The sequence below is a fragment of the Vidua macroura genome, chromosome 1, assembly GCF_024509145.1.
Source record: "Vidua macroura isolate BioBank_ID:100142 chromosome 1, ASM2450914v1, whole genome shotgun sequence".
NCBI lineage: Eukaryota > Metazoa > Chordata > Aves > Passeriformes > Viduidae > Vidua > Vidua macroura.
In genome coordinates this window covers 83,948,591-83,962,436 of record NC_071571.1, presented here as the reverse complement: position 1 = coordinate 83,962,436, position 13,846 = coordinate 83,948,591, and the positions used below count along the sequence as shown (strand labels likewise).

Sequence of the window (13,846 nt, the reverse complement as noted above, 5' to 3'; positions counted from 1 at the left end):
TTAGATCCCTCACAAAACACAGGCAGCTGAGATTTCATGATGATGTGACCTAATATTAAAACCTTATCCTCCATCTCCAGCAACTAACCCAGTCATCATGTTTACAACTACCTAGGTATCAGGGAAAGCATGTGATCCATGCTTTGCCTGTAAATCACCTCTCTTGAGCTAGGGAAGCCTGAAACCTTCTTCTCATCAGCAGGCATGGGTGTCAGTGTTATGGGGGTAGTCATCTTCACTGTGGCCAGCCTTGGGTACCTAGTTCATTAACTAAGGACAATAAGTCGCAGACATTTCACAAATTTTCAGGGCCTCTGGAGCTGCTTATCCCTCATGGCCCTCTAACTCCAAGCTAATCCCAGGACAAAGGGTGATGGCTTCAAAATAAAGTGGGCAGGTTCAGGTATTAGGAAGAAATTCTTCACTGTGAGGGTGGTGAAACACTAGAATGGGTTGTCCTGAGAAGCTGTGAATGCCCATGTCTGGAAGGGCTCAAGGCCAGGTTGGAGAGTGCTTTGAGCAAGTCCCCCATGGCAGGGGAGTTGAAACTAGGTAACCTTTAAGATCCCTTCCAATGCAAACTATTCTGTGATTCTATGAATCCATGAGATATAAATAAGACTTCTCGGAAGCACCAGTTTTAAACAGTGCTACTCCACCAAATCTGACACACAAGCTGGTGTCAGTGCTAGGTGACAAAATACTCCAATATCCAGACCAGTATCTACAGGCCTCTTGCCTCCTAAATGTTCTCTCAACTATCATTTAGATAGTTTCCCCTGCCTGCTGTCAACAGTTTTGCTCTTAAGCTCCTTTTCTGACTACATTATACACACATGAAAAATCCTCTTTACCCTCTTGTGTCCTATATACATCCCACTTGGCAGTCACAGGCCTTGCTCCAACAGCTCCTAGGGACCCAGGGCAATCCAGGCTGAGCCAAACACAAACATGGAGCACCTTTTCCTTGTCACTCTTCCAAGTTCATACATTAAAATTGTGAAGGTGAAAGTGATTAGAGGTAGAACAAATACAAGGAAAAGCAAGTGTGCAGGGCAGGGTAATATCAGGCAGCAATTAGACTAACTTAGACTGGTAGGTAGCAAATTTTAAAAGGAACAGCTAGTTCTCTGTTTTTGTTTCTCCTCTCACTATGTCAAAGTTTGGTGGTACCTGGCATCACGGGTGGGCTGTGCTTCAGGCAGCTAAGTGAGCACAGACGGTGCTTCAGATGTGCGAACTATGGCACCAGTAACTCAACGTGCCTAAATCCCTGTTAAGCCTTTAGCAGACTAGGCAGGCCTGCTACGGAGCACATGCTTATAATGCTATTTTGGAGCTCCTGCCCAAAACCACTCAATTTAGCAACCAGAAGAAAGTTAAAGCAATAAAATAATTTGCTGGTGCAAAAAGTCAAGATAGATCTGGGAGAACAAACATAAGCACAAAGGGCTGCAGCTTCACAAATACCCAAGACTAAAAGGGCTCCTCTTGCTCCCACTGCAAACCCCATCTATCCCACAAACCTCTGACCTCTGGGTGAGGAGCCACCATCCCGTTCCATACTGGAGCTCTCTTATGCATGAACACTTACAGATCCCATAGATGAGCTCACAGCTAACCAGGACTTCAGGTGACAATTGCTGATTCCCAAAATCTCCTGTTTCAGATACTAAAATGGAAGTTTTCATCATAAAACCAAATAACCAAGCTGACACCATCTTCAGACATAAAATTTTAAGAGCCAAGTTTTGATACACATTTTATTTCTATCAGTGTGGAACTGAAGAATATGCTGTTTTTTCACAGCTTTCAGTTCACACTCCAAAGAGAAGCATATAAAAGAAAAATGTCAGGATTTAGATTTTTTCAAATTTTTATTCAACAACCTGCTTGCAGAAAATGAAAAAACAAAAGCTTACATTAAATACTGTACAAAATAGTGAAGTTGTAGAGGAGCTAGTCCCCAGGTATGTTCACTTTTTATATCCTTAGCCATCTGCACTGCAGCTCCCAGAACAAAAGATCTGAAGATTTTCCTGGCTGCAACTAATTATGACACATGAGAACTGCAGCCCTTGACAGGCTCCTGCTCAGTAGAATATGGCAACACAAAAGCAGTCAACTGTTCGTACTGCAGTAAAAAAACCCTGAAGTTTACAAATGAAAAATAATCAAGTGTAATAAATGCATTTCTCTTAAAAAACAGATGAGCCCACAATCCTGAGGCACACTTTTCAGAAAACAAAAAACCTTGTTTTTCTGCATGGAAATGCACTTTGTGGAAAATGCTCTGCATTGATGACCTGTAGCCAATTACAAACCCTCCAGGAAAGAAAAGCAGATTACCATAGGAAGTTTCAACCACAATCACTGAGCAGAAGTCTTCAGAAAGATTCAGCAGCTTCAGATCAGAACCATGAACAACCATCAAGCTCCTTTACAGTCACCACTGCCATTTTTAGTACAGTTGTTAGGAGGGCTTGGATTCTCTCTCTCTCTCTCTCCAATCAATGTTTTTATAACGTGGTGTCAGTTTATGAGACATTTTTAGAGCTATCAAAGGCCAACTTAAGGAGGAGGATCTTCTCCTCTAATAGCTTTGTACTTTGCCATATCTTCTGGGAACACCTTTGTCAGTTCTTGAATTAACAGGCTTTTAAATTTCTGGAAAGAGAAAAAAAATGTATATACATCATCTGGACAATTTATTTAGATTTCATCAAGCAATATTACCTGATGAACAGAAATGTTCATACCCAACATACCTCTCACTGAACTGAAAACCCCAAAACCACGCAAAGAAAGAAAGTTATATTTACAAAATCCACAGAAAATGCCCAAGTGAAATCCACAAGGAATGCACCAGGCAAAGTAAAGTGTCTGTGAATTCCCAGAAATTCACTTGCATTTTCTCCTAAGAAATACAAAGCAGTTGGACCTCTCTAGTAAACTCTGATGCACCCATACCTGCCTGACCTTATTAAGGAAAGCTGATTAAGGACATGTCCTCCTGATTTGACACGGAATCCACTCCACTTTCAAAAAGCAACTCACACCTGCCTTAGAAGTACACAATTTCACAAGCACAGAGGAAAGAAAAAGAAGCTCAAGACTTATCTCCATAAGTCTACATTCTGCAGTACAACTTGTCATCCTCCATACTAATTTCAGCCAAAGAACATTCTCAGAATTCACTTAACTTCCTTTTCTGATTGTGTTTTTCTGCAGTAGTTCCAGGAGTTAAATAGTATCGCAGAATGCTTAGGTTCGTACTAAATGAAAGTACAAATTCAGAAACCTCTAAGCACTGGCATGCATTTTCACTAATTATATAAAGATTGACAGATGATTATAGAACATATTTGACATTTTAAACCTCTACTTTCCATTCTAGAGTGGAAAAATACCCCTTCTGTTTCGCTTATTTTTAAATTTGCACACAGCAAAATTCCACACCTGCAAAAAACCCAAGTAAAATATCTCTACTGCTACATAAAGCTTTAACCAATATAAAATCACAGTGAAACCTGCATCCCCAACTGCGGGATGAACTACAGGTTTCCTTTCCTGAACAGTCTGTATCGGCATCAATTAAGATACAGGGATGCAGAGCAATTTCTAAGACAAACCATATAATAACAGAAGTTAATAACTGCACAAGTGAAAAATACCCACATATTTACAGAGAATTATACTTCCATTAATTCTGGTTTACCTTCATAGTGTCAATTTTTCCTTTCACTTGCTCATTTTTAGCCAAAGCTCGCTCCAGACACTCTTTAGTGTAAAGCTGAGGATTGCGGCCTTGATCTATGTATCTGAAAGCCAAAAAGATATTATTAAATGATCATATTCCTACTAGGATGCTCTCCAAGGTACAGAATTACTCATCTTGCTGTCTTTTTCTTTCTACCATTATCTGAAATGTGCATTTTAAAAACCACCACAGTTAAACTCAGCCACTTCCAAAAGGCAGCTCAAGGACGAGGCCATGGCCAGCAAATCTCTGTCGGCAGAAAGCCTGGAGAGCTTTGAACGAAGTATTAAAGGCACATTTAAAAAAAAAAGATATATATCTACCAGATCCTCACAGGCACAGATGATCAAAGGAAGATGATCCTTTTCCAAGCAACTGGAAGGGCACTAACCAGGAAGCGGATTAGTTAGGACATGGTGACCATTAAGGAATAAAGCATCCAGCAAATCAAGGATGATACCACAGTAAAGAGTAAAAAACTAGCACTACTGTATCAGCAAACCTATGTGCAATTTTGTTTTGCAATACAAGTCCTGGCAAAGGGAAACTCGCCAGAGAGAATATTTCAGAGAGTCATCACAAATTTATAGCTGGAGTAAAAGCCCAATTGAAAAAAAGCAGTGTACAGCCAGTAACACACTGGAGTACAGCAGACCAGTAACATCTGGACTTAGAAGAAACACCAGTAAATTAACTTGTCAGCTACATCACAAAAGCTCTCTAGAATAGCTCTTCCTCTATGTTCATTTTTATTTTAATGCTGCAATTTTCTGCCACACTGCCACTCCTGAAACTGAGCATATTCTGACTTATCTTATTTTCACTTGCAACTTTAAATCCTGATCCTAATCTAGTGTAAAAGTCGATTTTTAAAAATGAAACCTGATTTACTAAATGGGTGTCCCTGCCCACGGCAGAGGTGTTAGAAACAGACGTTCTTGAAGGTCCCTTCTAACGTAACACATTCTGTGATGTTATAAAATCACTAAATTTGGCAGAATTCGTGTTACTGCCTCCATATGCAGAAGTCAAAAAAATGTCTGAAAAGCCAGGCTGGGCAGGGCTCTGAGCAATTTATCTAGTAGGTGGCATCCCTGCCCACGGTGGGGAAGTTAGAACTAGATGAGCTTTAAGGTCCTTTCCAATGCAAAGCATCCCGTGGTTCTATGAAGACAGGTGTATATTGTGTATATTTTTCTCTTCTCCTACCTTTCTGCCTTCTCACAGGCAGAAGGTATTTCTGACCTCCTTCTGCCTGCCCACGTTCTCGTGAGGCATTCAGAAGGACTGGGTTTGAGACAAGCAGCCCTCAGCCAAAATACCCACGCTGCGAAGCCAAGCTACCTCCAGTCACCGACTGCAGCACCTCCCCTTCAAGGCAGACACAGACTTACTCAAAAACTTCCAAGGGCACGCTGATATCGTGAAGCTGCTGCCGGCATTTGTCAATATCCTGCAAGCCCGTCACCATGAAATTCCTGTTGGGAATAAAAATGGGTCAGGTTTAGCCGGTTTCGGGGTCGCTGCGCTGCCCCTGACGGGCGGTGCGAGGCCAGCGATACCCGGGCAGAGAGAGAGCCCTGAGGCACCACCCTGGGCCTGAAGGGGGAAAAGGCCCCGCAGCCCGGCCCGGCGCCGACAACGGCCCCTCACAATTTCTGATTGAGGCCCGTCTGGCTGCTGGGCTGGAAATCGCTGACGATGATGCCGAGCTGCCTGATGTTCTCCACGAACTTCTCCAGGTGCTCCTCCAGGGAGTCGAACTTCTCCGCCATCGCCGCCGCCGCCCCCCGCCCGCGCCGCGCCACTTCCGCTCAGGGGCGCCTGCGCGGCAGGGAAGGCGGGAGGCGCGAGGCGGGGCGGCCGCGCCCCCTGGCCCAAGCCACGCCCCCTCCCCCCGCCGGCGGCCCCGTCCCGGCTGCCGCCGCCGCCGCCTGAGGGGAAAGCGGGACAGCGGCGCTCCGGCGGCCGCGCCCCGGCATTGCGTGTTCGAGCGTGTCCCGTGTCTGCCAGCTCCGAGCGTCTTCGGGCCTGTGTAAGAGATAGAAGCGGTGACAGGCAGAGGTTTCTGCTTCATAATAAGCCCCACACTGGAATCATCTGGGGAATAGCAAAACGTAGAAACACGGAATCGCAGAGTGGTTTGGGATGGAAGGGACAGTCTAGTGCCAGTTCTCTGCCATAGGCAGAGAAACCTCCCATTAGACCAGGGGGCCCAAAGCCCCTTCCAGCCTGTCCTTTAACACCTCTGGAGATGGGGCATCCACAGCTTCTATGGGCAGCCTGTTCCAGTGCCCCACTACCCTCACATTAAAGAATTTATTCCTAGTATCCAATCCAAATGCACCCTCTCTCAGCTTGAGCCCATTACTTCTTGTTCTGTTCTGAATCGGTCTATATTCAATAATCCAGCTCTCAGTGATCCCTGCGGGAAGGTTGTCTGACATGTTTAGACCCCTCATGGCATATCACAATAATTATGTTTTACAAATAGCTTGTTTCCTCAGGTTGAACCTGAGCAGATCAGTGCAGTAATGTCAGGGAGTAACTCATCCAGCTCTGGGGTCCCCAACACGGGAAGGACGTGGACCCTTGGAGAGAGTCCGGAGGAGGCCACCAGGTTGATCAGAAGGATGGAGCACCTCTTCTGTGAGGAAAGGCTGAGAGGCTTGGGATTTTTCAGCCTAGAAAAGGGAATGGGCAACCTAATTACAGCCTTCCAGGACTTGTTGGGAGTCTACAAAAAAGATGGAGGGGGACTTTTTACAAGAGCGTGTAGTGACAGGACGAGGGGGAATGGCTTCAAACTGAAAGACAGTAGGATTAGATTAGATATTAGAAATAAATTCTTTACTGTGGGCATAGTGAGATACTAGGAGAAGTTGCCCAGAGAAGCTGTGGATGTCCCATCCCTGCAAGTGTTCAAGACCAGGCTGATTAGGGCTCTGAGCAGAAGGTGTCCCTGCCCATGACAGGGGGTTGTAACTGGATTATACCTTCCATCCCAAACTGGGATTTAATGTATTTTAGCAATTTTGTACTTATAACTAGCAGTGATTTTTGCTGCACAGTGAGACCATCAAAATCTGCAAATCTTCATTTCTTGGATGTATCTTATTTTTCCATTTTCTATTCATGACAATTACGTCATCAAATGGTCGGTTTCTGTTCTGGGTTACCATGCTAGACCAGTAGCAGGAAGTTGAGTTTTTTGCAAAATATAAAGCACTGTTTGGGAGTTCATAGAATTAAGTATGCTAACCTAAAATTAAAAAGCAAGCAACTGTAAACAGCAGTGAATATTAAGGAAGGTATAGGACTATGCAGATGAGAAATTAAAACATAATCCTAGGACGCAGAAAACAATTTATCAATTCTAGGCCTTGACAAGTATTGTCATCCTATGATAAAACAATCCCACTGTCTATTGATCAGCAGTTGCTGACCATCCTGTATCTGTCATTGGCAGAATGTTGTCTGGACAACAGAAATCTCAGGATTATGAAATTTTAACACAAGTACTTCACACATGAGAGATCTTGGTATGAGGAAAAGAATAACATTTTCTAATATTTGGAAGGAAAAAATGTAGAATAGGGCGCACTTACCAAGTTAGATATGAACATGAGGAATGGGGCATCAAGTTTTGAAAGAACAGTGTAAACACAAACGATTGTGTCAGACGTGGCTCTGCAGGCACAAGAGACTGGGATTGAAACAGAAGAGTTGCTTTATGTCCATTTTTCCACATGGGCAACCACATCCAGTGGAAGTAGAGAGCAGAACCACTTCCACTAAATTCAGTAACAAACAAGGGTTTTGAGATACTGTTAAAACTTCCTCTCCTTCCTGTTTGGGTGAAAGCCTTTGGTTCTTGGAACTGAGCACATGTTACTTCTAGCTTGCCTGGGATAAATCCTATAGATGTCCATGATCACATCTAACTCAGGGAATGCATTCAACAGAAGAAAATAATGGAAATTTAACATCAAATATAGAGATATTCAGCTCACTGTAAATTTGTATTTACTAGCCTGGTTAGGTTAGTATAATGAATTATGTTAGATAAATGTATACAGTGCTTTTAAGGTTAAAATTTGCTACAAATATATTAGCAGTTGTTAAATTTTTCTCATGATCACCAGCTGGAGCATCATTTTCATGCTCAGGGGTAAAATGTAAAAGTGAGAAACTTGTGTTCCAGTGACAGAGAGAGAGAGAGAGAGAGAGAGAAACAGAAAGAAAGGAAGTCAGTCTGTCAACTGAATTGATCAATAGGCATGTAGAGACAGAAGAATTTAGAAAGAAAATGTCATGGCTCATGATGTAAGTAACCATATTGCACTCGTACCCTGATTTTCATACAGGGAATGGGCAATTACAGACTTGTAAGCTGGACATCTGCACTGGCAGTTAAGTAGGGTTTGAAATAAAGGATGGAATGAGAGGCCATATGGATCAATATGACCCATGTGGGAAGAGTAGCACAGATTACATGAAAGAAAATCCTGTTTTGCAAACCCCTAATGAGTTTTTCAAGGGGTCAGCAAGGATGGAAATAAAAGTGATCTAAACAATACAATCTACTTGATTTCTCATCAGCTCTTAGATAAATCCTTAAAAAAAATCTTTTAAGGAAATAAAGGAATGAAATAAGGGGATAAATCCTAGACTGAATAAAGAACTGAATTCCAGATAGGAAATGCAGGACAGGGGCAAACATTTAATTCTTGCAAGGGGAGAATTGACCCCAGAAGAGTTCAGCGGGGAACTAGGCTGAAAATTGGGCCATTTAGTATGTTCACAGATGACCCAAAAAAGAGATCAGATGGTACCATGAGTAAATTTGCTTATGACAAAATGACTTAGAAGACTAAAGATGAATGCAGTTTGTAGGAAATTATAGAATGACCTGAAAAGACTTTAGATGGATCATGTAAAGCGATGCACATAGCAAGCAAAAATCCCCTAGTTTCACATGAAGATTCATGACCTCTTGACCATTACCATACAGGAGAAAGACCTGGGGATCAGAATAGAAAGTTCTTTGAAAACATCAGGTCAGCACTCAGCAGTGTTCAGAAATCATGTGGAGAGTTAGGAATTGTCAGGAAAGGAATGTGAGAACAAAACAGAAAATGTCATGCTACTGCATAAATCCACAGTTTGCCCCAACCTTGAATACTGTGTGCATTGCATTTCTCATTCCCTGGAGTGGATCTGGAAAGGAGTCAGAACAGGGCTGCCAAGTTAAGTGTAGATATGAAATGGCTTCTGTAATAGGAAAACATGGACAGACAGGGACTCTTCAGCTTGAGAAAGAGAGCCCATTAATGAGACTTATGGTGAATACTTCACTGTTTACAGAGCCATACGCAGTCTGGAGCCTAGACTGTCTTTCAGCACAAAAATCAGGGGCCATCAAAGTAAAGCCAAGAAATGACAACTTCAGAACATGCAAAAAACAGTGATTTTTGTCATACAAAGTTCATAAGCCCTGTGGGACTATTTGCCAATGAATGTTATGGACAGAAAATGCTTCGCTGTGTTGAAGGGAATACAGGACAAATGCTTAGTAAACAGCCAGGGGAATGTAGGTAAACCACTCCTGGCTCAAGAAATCACATGAACTGAAGGTAGCCCAAGGCCAGGAGGGTAGTCAGGAGAGGTCTCATAGATGCTTTTCTTGTCTTTGCTCTTCAGTATTTACTTCTTGTTAGTGCTGAACACAGGATACTGACCCAGATGGAGCCTTCATCTGAAATCTGGGGGGTTACTGCTATGAGGGCCTCCTTGCTTGGAATGTCAAATGATGACCTATGCTGTGAAGGATGCAGACAGATTGCATAATGGTTTCTTACCAAGCAGAACATAAAAAGATTGATTTGAGACTGTTTATACAGCCTTTAGGTCTGGAAAAAAGCTCAGCTCGCTGTTTTCTTATTTAGTCTTACATATACTCTAGATAAATTACTTGTCCAATATAATACGACACAACTTGGTGTTTAAGATTCATTACCGAAAGTGCTGAGACAGTCAACTTCTCATGAATACAAAAAGCAACATATAATTCATCTGTTTGTCCATTTCTAGAACTATAACTCTCCCCCCAGCTCATGTGTTCTGCTGCTGGCCAGTAAAGTGGAGGAAAATTAATAAAGAAAGTAAAATAGATCAGGTTTTCTCTCCTATCTTTCTCTCTTTTTTCTGCATGATTTTATCGCTTCTTCTTCATTCTGCAGACAAAGAAGTGGAGGTTGAAATTTCAGGCATTAACTGGGAGCATCACCTGCTAAGAATTCCATTGTGTGAGCCATCTACCCTTCATTGTTTTAATTACAACAAGTAATAAATAAGCAGAAGAGAAGCAGGGGAGATAGATGTGAACAGCACAGAGGATACCATTCACCTGCTCCTGATATGTCAGGCTAATGGCAATTTTGTTTAGGATGTTTTTCAGCTGACTCAGAAGCATGTGGTACTATCACATTTTACTGCATAAAAATAATGTGATACAATAAAATAAAATAAACAATTTTAAAAATCAATTATGCAGCTGAATGAGAGCTGTAATTATAATTTCCATACAGATTTTGTGTTTAGTAATGTGTTCATTAATGACTTGAAATAATACATGCCTTACCACAAATTAGCAGGATGATGCATTTATTTATCATCGCTGGATCTCAGTCTTACTGAGATTATCTAAATTTATTTATCTAAGAAACAGCAGTATCAGGATTTTGTCCATAAGATAATTTCGTGGTCTTCCAAGTCCTGCAGATCTGGGAATGTTCTGGGACCTGATCCAAAGATAACTGAGACTCATGAGGTTCTTTCTATTGATGGTAAAGGACATTGGATGACAGTCTGTTCTCACAATGCTGCCTCCAAGGAGGTCAGCAAGACACAGCAAAGGACTTACATATATGTTTCAGGACAGGAATATTATTTTCACAGTGTAGTGATAACTCATCTAGATCTGCAATACTGAAACCTTTTATTTCATAGTGCCTTTAATATCCCATAAAGAATTAATTCTTAATTTTGTTTTTCAAAAATATGCTGAGAAATCAGGGGAATTATCTGTGTTTTTTTCCCCTGAAATATTAAACTTATTCATCAGACTCAGTTTATATTACATTCATATTGCTGACATATGTCATTTAAAGCAAAACTAAGGTGTACTCTTCTGAAATGCAGAGTTGCTTTCAACAGTTTTTGAGTAGCTTCTTTTTACCACACATCTGAGAAAGACGAGTATTTAAATATATATGTACACATATATGTATATGCATATATAATCATACTCCTAGAAAAATGCTCCTCTGATTATGCAACACGAACAAGTAAGGTTGATTTGCTTATTGCTGTTTTTTATTTTTTCTCCTGTAACTCAGAATAAGTAGCATCCTGTATTTAAAACTGATACTTTTTTTCATTACTAATGATACAGGAAAGAAAGTATAGGAATATCCTGGGCAGGGACAATTTCTAAGACTTGCAGACAACATGTGTGCTAGCAAATGAAAAAGACCTAGGACCATTTTCTAGCACTGGGTCCAGCTGGCATGGAGCAGCCCTTATTTGTATTCGAAATCCTGAAATGTACCTGAAAGCAGTTCTGGAAGAATATGAGTGGTCCAGATGAAAAAGCTGACTGTGTACCTTTGTCACTGTTCTACAGTGTGGTGCCTGTGCTCCTGTCTCAAGTCAGGAGACAAATCAGCAAATCAGAAAAATTACTTAGCATGCAGGGTTATGCCCCTGAAAAAGGTTTAGATAAGCAAGTTGAGCACAGCCATGGTCACAGCTGGTATGGAGCCACTGGCACCACTTACTTGGGGCTAGAGTATCATAGAAGGATAGAATATAAAAGGATAGAATGGTTTGGAAGGACCTTAAAATCATCTCGTTCCAACTTCCCTTCCATGGGCATGACACTTTTTAGTAGATCAGGTTTCTCAAAGCCCCATCCAGTTTGGCTTTGAACACTTCTAGGGATGGGGCACCTGCAGTTTCTCTGAGCAACCTGTTCCAGAGTCTCACCACCCTCACAGTGAAGAATTTCTTCCTAGCATCTAATCTAAATCTCTCCTCTTTAGTTTAAAACCACTTCCCCTTGTCCTATCATTATCTGTCTGGGTAAAAAAATTGCTCTCCCTCTTTTTTATAATCCTGGGCCTTATGGGGATGTCCTGTAGTAGAGGCTGGAATCAGTGAACACTACAGGGTTCAGCCTGATCAATACAAAGTGTCTCATGCTCACAGAAATCCCCACAAGCTGCCTCCAGAACTGGGACTACCAGTTCTTCTGAAGTGCACAGGTTTAAACCAATAATTGTGTACGAATGTGTGGGTGACAGTAGGCTCTGGGGGACTTCAGGACATTATGAAGCAAAAGGTTTGAATAGATGGCTCCTCCAGTCCATCCTGTCCTGTGGACTCTTGGGACAATAATCCTAGCCTGTTGGCTCTCTGGTATACTTTATCATGTCAGTAGGAATTCCTTCCTGGAAGGCACTAGGACACAGGCAGGCAGTACACCAAAGACTCTCTTTGTACTATTATTTGGGAGGGGCCTTCAAGTGACTCTTCAATTTTAAAGTTGTTCTTCACACTCTTGCATGTTGATATCCCACTGTTTCCACAATCTGCCTGCATAGCTGTGAAAGATACTTTACTATTCATACCCAGCATCCAGTCTTCAAATAGGTTTTATTTACAGAAGTTGCCTGAGGAAGACTCTAATTTATAGCTATTGATTCTTTCCACACCTCTGTCTACTAGATGAAGAAATGCTTTATTGCCCAGTTAGTTTAAATATAGATAATACACATATCTAGTCTGTGCTTTAATCAAATGATTGAATAATCTCTCAGACTTCTAAATGATAAATTAAACACACTGAATTCTTCACACCTTTTTTCTTTAATGAATTTCAGCTTTTTTGGTGTTTCAATTTTTTTTCAATATCAGCAGAAAAGGGAAAGTGACCTGCACATTTCAATCTAGTATTGGTCCCCACAATGGTGTTGGTCCCTGTTCCCCCATGCCTTGTGCCTCTTCCCTATCCCTTCCTATTTACGCACTACAGGGCTGCAGAATTCCTCTATTCAACAAGATTCCTCTATGCCACCAGATTGTGATGATCTGGTACATAGTGACCCCTAATTTCCTTTAATGTTTCCTTTTACAGGGAATATGTAAAACTTGCATGATTTGCTCCTAGAAGGATGACTTCACAAATTATTTTTATTAAAATACATTAATTTCACAAACACAGCTATTCAATTCAGTCTGCCTCCACACTCTATCACTTTGATGGCCTTTCTGTATGCTTTTCTTTTATTTGCAAGTTTTATTTACCTCCAGACCATCAACACAACTATTAAATTATGGCAGCAGCAGTCCCCTGGGAATTCTGCTGGCAATATTGCCAGATAAAGTCACACTTGTAAACAGATCACCTGGTCTGTCATATTGCTTCCAAAACTCAATTTGGAATGATTAGAACAGCCTGATGTGAGGCAAATTCCAGGTTAAATCTGGCATAAGGGACTGCCAGAGGGGCCTCTTTTTACAAACTGTATGGATGAGTTTTCTCAGATTTGTCATGCTCAGGCCATTAGTCCAATGCTATTCCAACAGGCCTCATGTCCCTGCATGTCTCCACAAGCCCTGGCTCAGGCTGTGCCATGTAATATCATCATATAATAAAAACACTATTTTCATGGTCCTTCAGTGTCCCTGACTTTCCAAAACAGTTAGTAGCACAGGCTGTCAGACTGCTTTCTGTACTGTGAAGGATGAAAAGCTAGAGCAGGAGAAGCCCATTCTCACAATGATCACCTCACAGACCCCATAGTTTGGCTCTTTTCCATGCCTACTGCCTCCTTTCTGCTACCCAGCACAGGTCTTCAGACACAGCCTCAGAGCACGTCTCCAGGGAATGCCAGTTGGCCCTCCTGCCCTGGCAGTTCTTCTGGAATGGGACAAAATGTGACTAGAGATGGAGGTAAAAAAAATCCATATGAGCACAGTTCACCATGGTGTTGTTGCTGGGGCTCATATATCTTCCCTGAT

The 13,846-nt window shown here is 41.7% G+C and overlaps 1 protein-coding gene and 1 long non-coding RNA gene across 3 annotated transcripts; one reads left to right on the top strand and one right to left on the bottom strand.

Moving 5' to 3' along the window:
• Window positions 1-1,858: 1,858 nt before the first annotated feature.
• MED10 (mediator complex subunit 10) lies at window positions 1,859-5,579 on the bottom strand. The gene is made up of 4 exons (XM_053996022.1): window positions 5,414-5,579; window positions 5,155-5,238; window positions 3,719-3,821; window positions 1,859-2,667 (listed from the first exon to the last, which is right to left on the bottom strand). The coding sequence occupies exons 1-4, from the start codon at window positions 5,533-5,535 to the stop codon at window positions 2,572-2,574; spliced, it is 405 nt and encodes a 134-aa protein (XP_053851997.1). The 5' UTR covers window positions 5,536-5,579; the 3' UTR covers window positions 1,859-2,571.
• A 102-nt stretch (window positions 5,580-5,681) lies between these two features.
• On the top strand, window positions 5,682-10,302 carry LOC128812424 (uncharacterized). 2 transcript variants are annotated; one of them, XR_008438709.1, is made up of 3 exons: window positions 5,682-5,795; window positions 7,971-8,086; window positions 10,003-10,302. It is a non-coding gene; the product is annotated as an uncharacterized LOC128812424 (long non-coding RNA). The 2 variants fall into 2 exon arrangements; XR_008438708.1 differs by having other exon boundaries at window positions 7,965-8,086.
• Window positions 10,303-13,846: the final 3,544 nt, after the last annotated feature.

Coding starts and splice junctions, on each gene's coding strand:
- MED10 (XM_053996022.1), bottom strand. CDS start 5,535: ATGGCGGAGAAGTTCGACTCCCTGGAGGAGCACCTGGAGAAGTTCGTG. Junction 5,239..5,413: donor ACGGGCCTCAATCAGAAATT/GTGAGGGGCCGT, acceptor TATTCCCAACAG/GAATTTCATGGTGACGGGCT. Junction 2,668..3,718: donor GAAAAATTGACACTATGAAG/GTAAACCAGAAT, acceptor TTCTCTTTCCAG/AAATTTAAAAGCCTGTTAAT.